This window comes from Trachypithecus francoisi, unplaced genomic scaffold, assembly GCF_009764315.1.
Source record: "Trachypithecus francoisi isolate TF-2019V2 unplaced genomic scaffold, Tfra_2.0 Lachesis_group15, whole genome shotgun sequence".
Lineage (NCBI taxonomy): Eukaryota > Metazoa > Chordata > Mammalia > Primates > Cercopithecidae > Trachypithecus > Trachypithecus francoisi.
This window is the reverse complement of record NW_022681460.1, coordinates 113,639,963-113,646,600: the sequence shown is the minus strand read 5'-3', so window position 1 is coordinate 113,646,600 and position 6,638 is coordinate 113,639,963. Positions and strand designations below refer to the sequence as shown.

Here is a 6,638-nt window from a genome sequence, read left to right as displayed (position 1 = left end):
CATGGCGAAACCCCATCTCTACTAAACATGGTGGCACATGCCTATGATCGAAGGTACCCTGGAGGCTGAGGCAGGAGAATCGCTTGAACCCAGGAGGCGGAGGTTGCAGTGAGCCAAGATCCCACCACTGCACTCCAGCCTAGGTGACAGAGCAAGACTCCATCTCAAAACAAGAGACAAAAGAATCTGGGGCCGGGCATGGTGGCTCCTACCTGTAATCCCAGCACTTTGGGAGGCCAAGGAGGAGAGATCACTTGAGGTCAGGAGTTTGAGGCCAGCCTGACACATGCCAAAACCCCGTCTCTACTGAAAATATAAAAATGATCTGGGTGTGGTGGCACAAGCCCGTAGTTCCAGCTACTCGGGAGGCTGAGGCAGAAGAATCGCTTGAACCCAGGAGACAGAGGGTGCAGTGAGCCAAAACTGTGCCTCTGCACTCCAGTCTGGACGACAGAGTAAGACCCTGTCTCGAAAATGAAAAACAACAAAAAACAGCAACAACAAATATCATTTAGGTAACCCAAAATAGTGCCCGTCATTTGTGAAAAGAAATACTCATTAGTTGTATTCTACTCAGAAAATTGTTGCCTTGCTTAAAAAGTTTTGCAGAAAACTGCAAAAGTTCCTCATTTCTGGTACTATTTGGTGATATATATGTAGGTTTCTCTCCTCAGTTCCCACTCTCGGGGGGGAAAGAAAGGAAAACGAAACTTTTAAAAATAGCTGCTGGTGCAACTAACTTATGTGCTCTGGTAAGTAAGATTAAAATAAAAAACTATAATTGCTAAAATACCCTCTTTTAAAAAACTAGATGCGAAAAGGAATCATCTAACCCCATATTATAAAATTAAAATTTATTTTCAATTTGTTATTGTGCAGAATATGGAGAAGTGTTCTTTACAGCGGCCACACAGCACGTAATAAAGTTTCACACTTCTGCCAGACAGTCTACCTCAGAAAGCAAATTACCTGCACACTAACACTGGATTACAGGTGTCACCAGAATTGCTTTGGAAACGTGATTATGTTATACAAAGACTGGGCAAATCCAACAGCACACAGTGCAACTGACACCTTTCCTAAGGATCTGAAAGGTCTTGCGGATGGAATCCTTGGACATCAAGCGCCAGGCAAGGAGCAGGTTCCGATCTGCTCAGATTCTACTCCGCCTTCACGCGCATCAGCATAACCAAGTGCTCCACCCACCATCCAAGTCCTTCAGTGCAGAGGACGCACGCATAGCCAGGACAGTCACGGGCAAACGTGACATCAAATCCGAAGCGGCTGTCAGCTCCCTTCCTGCCAGCTCCAGCGGGCACCCCCTCAACTTCTTGCTCCGTGGGCAGCTGGAGTTTCAGGCTCCTCAGAACGATCACTGGGCTCTGGCTCCACTCCCAACTCCCGTCTCAGCCACTGGTCCGCCTCGCTCTCCTCCCTCAGGTAGCACCAGATGACCAGCGCCATGAGAAAGAAGCTGAGGGGCAGCACCTTCCACCAGGGCTGCTGATGTCCCTCTCCCAAGGAATGGCCCACAGACCAGCGGCTAGGGTTGGCTTTGCTGGAGGAAAAGTTAATGGGGCGGTCAGGGTCGTCCTCTTCCTCGGCGGCAGGCTGGGCCCGATCCCGGGAACGGGGCAGGGGATGAAGGCTTCCAGAAGCCCAGCCCATGAGCCTCAGCGCCCGGACGGCCCTGGAAGAGAGAGAGCAGTAAGCGCTCCGCCCGCCCGCCGGTGCCTGCCCTCGACCCTCCGTGACCTTGAGGAGCTCACCCGGCTGCCGGTGCACACAGGACACGGTTCATTACGGCCTTGACTCCGCTTTCGACGCCGTGGCGCGTCGTGATCGCGTCACTTCCGTCGCCCGAAAGAGGAAATCAGAAACCGGACGCCATACCAGGCCTCCGCTCACGACTACAGAACGTGGTTGCAGTAGCGCAGCGGAAATGATGTTTGACTGCGGAGAGCTCTTTCCGTCGCAGGCCCCAGCGCCGCCGGAGAACGCGATGGCATGCCGGGAAATGTAGTTCTCCGTCCCTTTCGAATAGGACCGAGACACTGGTCCCTGGCCCCGAAGAGAGGCGGGGCGTCACGGGGGCGGACGTCGTCCTCAGAGAGTTGTCTGAGTTTGCCTCGGAGCATCTCTGAGCCGTCATGTAGGTGCGCGGGGCATGGGTGGGGATCCGCGCCCTCAGCCCTGCCCTGCCCGCCCTGGGCTGGGCGCCCGCACCTCTCTGCCGCCTTTCCCCCAGGCCGTGGCGCAGCCCTGTGTTTTGTTTTTTTTTTTTTTCCCGTTTGGTTCTTTGCATGGGACAGGGACTCGCTCTGTCGCCCAGGCTGGACGGCAGTGGCGCGATCTCACATCACTGCGGCCTCTGAAACCGCCTTTGCAAAAATTATCACTGAGGAAGTTATGACAATGAAAGAGATCAGACCTAACTAAGGTGCTGCGTCGTGCTTCCCACCCTTAAGCTGTCCTGGTTCATTCCTGGGCGTGGACAGAGCTAACTTTGGGAAGGATTTGAGTTCTTGGTTTGACTCTGAAACAAAGTTAACAGCCCTTTCCGGAACAGAGCCCCTTCTTGCCTGAGGACCAGTCTGCCTTTGCAGGACTAATAAATCAGCTACAAAATTAGAAATTGTTGGGGCGTGGTGGCTCACGCCTGTAATCCCACCACTTTGGGAGGCCGAGTCGGGCGGATCAGGAGGTCAGGAGATTGAGACCAACCTGGCCCACAGGGTGAAACCCTGTCTCTCTTAAAAGTACAAAAATTAGCCAGGCATGGTGTTCAACACCTGGAATGCCAGCTACTTGGGAGGCTGAGGCAGAGATTGCAATGAGCCGAGACTGTGACACTGCACTCCAGCCTGGGCCACAGAGCACGACTCCGTCTCAAAAAAAAAAAATTAGAAATTATGGTTTAGGGGTCATGCTGCCTCTGGCTCCAAGAGTCTGAACCGGCTGGGCACGGTGGCTCATGCCTGTAATCCCAGTACTTTGGGAGGACTAGGCGGGCAGATCATGAGGTCAGGAGATCGAGACCATCCTGGCTAATATGGTGAAACCCTGTCTCTACTAAAAATACAAAAACTTAGCCGGGCATGGTGGCACACACTTGTAGTCCCAGCTACTCGGGAGGTTGAGGCAGGAGAATCGCTTGAACGTGGGAGGTAGAGGTTGCAGTGAGCCAAAATGGCGCCACTGTACTCCAGCCTGGGTGACAGAGCGAGACTCCATCTCAAAAAAAAAGAGTCTGGGCCGGGCGCGTTGGCTCAAGCCTGTAATCCCAGCACTTTGGGAGGCCGAGACAGGCGGATCACAAGGTTAGGAGATCGAGACCATCCTGGCTAACCCGGTGAAACCCTGTCTCTACTAAAAAATACAAAAAAAAAACCTAGCCGGGCGAGGTGGCGGGCGCCTGTAGTCCCAGCTACTCGGGAGGCTGAGGCAGGAGAATGGCGTGAACCCGAAAGGCGGAGCTTGCAGTGAGCTGAGATCCGGCCACTGCACTCCAGTTTGGGCAACAGCGAGACTCCGTCTCAAAAAAAATAAAAATAAAAAAAAAAAAGGAGTCTGAACCTCCCCAAATTGCTTCTGGGGATAACATCACTATTGTAAAATCTAAGACCAGGCCAGGTGTGATGGCTCACGCCTGTAATACCAGCACTTTGGGAGGCCAAGTCGGGTGGATCACGAGGTCAGGAGATCGAGACCAGCCTGGCCAATGTGGTGAGACCCTGTCTCTACTAAAAATACAAAAATTAGCCTGAGATGGTGGCAGGAGCCTGTAGTTCCAGCTACTTGGGAAGCTGAGGGAGAAGAATCGCTTGAACCCTGGAGGTAGAGGTTGCAGTGAGCCAAGATCGTGCCATTGCACTCCAGCCTGGGCGACACAGCAAGACTCTGTCTCAAAAACAAAATAAAACAAGACAAAACAAAACAAAAACAAAAACCTAAGCTCAAAGCTCAGTGCCTGAGATATTTTGCAGACCGTGTACTGGATGGATCAGCTGGTACCACCCAGACCGGTAATCTGGCCCAACCAGTTCTGCCATGCCACCCAGGAAGAGAGGAGTCTGAACATGAGTCCATCTCCAACCTGACCAGCCAGCACTCCCCACTTGCCAAGCCTGTACCCACCAAATTAGCTTTAAAAACTCCTATCCCCGAATGCTTGGGGAGACTGATTAGAGTAATAATAAAACTCCTGTGTCCCGCACAGCCAGCTCTGCGTGAATTACTCCTCTATTGCACTCCCCCATGTCTTGATAAATTGGCTCTGTCTAGGCAGCCGGCAAGGTGAACCCATTCAGCACTTACACCTCCGCCTCCCAGGCCCAAGCGATTCTCCCACCTCAGCCTCCTGACTGGCTGGGACCACAGGTGCCCACCACCACACCTGGCTAATTTTTGTATGTTTAGTAGAAACGGAGTTTCACCATGTTAGCCAGGGTGGTCTCAAACTCCTGACCTCAGGTGATCTGCCCACCTTGGCCTCCCAACTGGGAGGTGAGTCACCGCATCCCGCTAATTTTTTTGTATTTTTAGTAAAGACAGTTTCTCCATATTGCCCAGGCTGGTCTCAAACTCCTGGCCTCAAGTGACCCACCCACCTCAGCCTCTGAGTGCTAGGATTACAGGCATGAGCCACAATGCCCCCTCTCTGTTTTAGGCGTTACCTAACTCCCCAAAGTTGGACCTCTACCCCAATCCCATTCTTTTTTTTTTTTTTTTTTTTTTTTTTTTTTTTTAGACAGAGTCTCGCTCTGTCTCCCAGGCTGGAGTGCAGTGGCCGGATCTCAGCTCACTGCAAGCTCCGCCTCCCGGGTTCACGCCATTCTCCTGCCTCAGCCTCCCGAGTAGCTGGGACTACAGGCGCCCGCCACCTCGCCCGGCTAGTTTTTTGTATTTTTAGTAGAGACGGGGTTTCACCGTGTTAGCCAAGATGGTCTCGATCTCCTGACCTCGTGATCCGCCCGCCTCGGCCTCCCAAAGTGCTGGGATTACAGGCGTGAGCCACCGTGCCTGGCCCCCCAATCCCATTCTTTACTGGGCCCCCGCCACTTACCCAGAGTCGTCCAATCAGGGCTGCAGAGTCCATTTCCTTTTCTATTTCCTATGGGTCTGGGGTCCCCTGAGTATTGTCCCTTCAGGATTCACCAGAAAGATGTTACAGGACCCCAGCACTTTCCAAAAGTTAGCCTTTGGGAAGGGTCTTCCACGCGATAGTTCCTTGTGTGGTTCCACAGAAATACGTTACAGGACAGGGTCCTGATCCAGACCCCAAGAGAGGGTTCTTGGATCTCACGCAAGAAAGTATTCACGGCGAGTCCATAGAGAAAAGTGAAAGCAAGTTTATTAGGAAAGTAAAGGAGTAAAAGAATGGCTACTCCAGGGCGCGGTGGCAGGTGCCTGTGATCCCAGCTACTCGGGAGGCGGAGGCAGGAGAATCGCTTGAACCTGGGAGGCACAGGTTGCAGTGAGCTGAGATCATGCCATTGCACTTCAGCCTGGGTAACAAGAGTGAAACTCTGTCTCAAAAAAAAAAAAAAAAAAAAAAAAAAAAAGAGGCCGGGCGCGGTGGCTCAAGCCTGTAATCCCAGCACTTTGGGAGGCCGAGACGGGTGGATCACGAGGTCAGGAGATCGGAGATCGAGACCATCCTGGCTAACACGGTGAAACCCCGTCTCTACTAAAAATACAAAAACTAGCTGGGCGAGGTGGCGGGCGCCTGTAGTCCCAGCTACTCGGGAGGCTGAGGCAGGAGAATGGCGTAAACCCGGGAGGCGGAGCTTGCAGTGAGCTGAGATCCGGCCACTGCACTCCAGTCCGGGCGACAGAGCGAGACTCCGCCTCAAAAAAAAAAAAAAAAAAAAAAAAAAAAATGGCTACTCCATAGACAGCTGCCCCACCAGTGTCTTTGAAAAGCCCGAACCTTGGTGCCTTTGGGGAGACTGATGTGTGTAAGGACTCGTCTTCTGAGTGGCGGGGCCCGCCTCAAGTCAATTAAAGTCTTTCTTTACTGCAATGCTGTGGTCTCAGGGAATAGATTTTGTCTGTGCAGCAGGTGGGATGAAACCTTCCGGCAGCTACACTAACCCCTCACCATGAAGGCTTGACAAGGAGCGCCCCAAAGCAACGGGACCCCCAAAGACCCCAGGCTCAGCTCCAGCGCCTGGCAGCCCCATCTCCTAGTGGGCCTGTAGGGGAGGCAGGAGGCCCTGTGCAGTGACACTGAGCTTGGATTTCTCTCAACTCTGGGAAGTTGAAGCCTGAAGCAAGTTTGTTTTTTGTTTTTTGTTTGGGACAAGGTCTTGTTCAAAAGACCAGGCTGGAGTGCAGAGGCACCATCATAGTTCACTGCAGTCTTGACCTCTTGGGCTCCCACCATCTCCCACCTCAGCCTCTCAAGTAGCTGGGACTATCGGTGGGTTCCGTCATGCCTGGGTAATTTTTTTTTTTTTTAATTTGGAAAATAAGGCCGGGCGCGGTGGCTCACGCCGGTAATCCCAGCACTTTGGGAGGCCAAGGTGGGCAGATCACCTGAGGTCAGGAGTTCAAGACCAGCCTGGCCAACATGGTGAAACCCCATCTTTACTAAAAACACAAAAATTCGCCAGGCGTGGTGGCGCACACCTGTA

General features: G+C 52.6%; 1 protein-coding gene across 1 annotated transcript; it reads right to left on the bottom strand.

The window, feature by feature from the left end:
- Positions 1-834: 834 nt before the first annotated feature.
- CUNH16orf91 (chromosome unknown C16orf91 homolog) lies at positions 835-1,918 on the bottom strand. Its single transcript, XM_033236277.1, has 2 exons — positions 1,770-1,918; positions 835-1,690 (listed from the first exon to the last, which is right to left on the bottom strand). Exons 1-2 carry the CDS (start codon positions 1,799-1,801, stop codon positions 1,324-1,326), a joined length of 399 nt encoding a protein of 132 aa, XP_033092168.1. The 5' UTR covers positions 1,802-1,918; the 3' UTR covers positions 835-1,323.
- Positions 1,919-6,638: the final 4,720 nt, after the last annotated feature.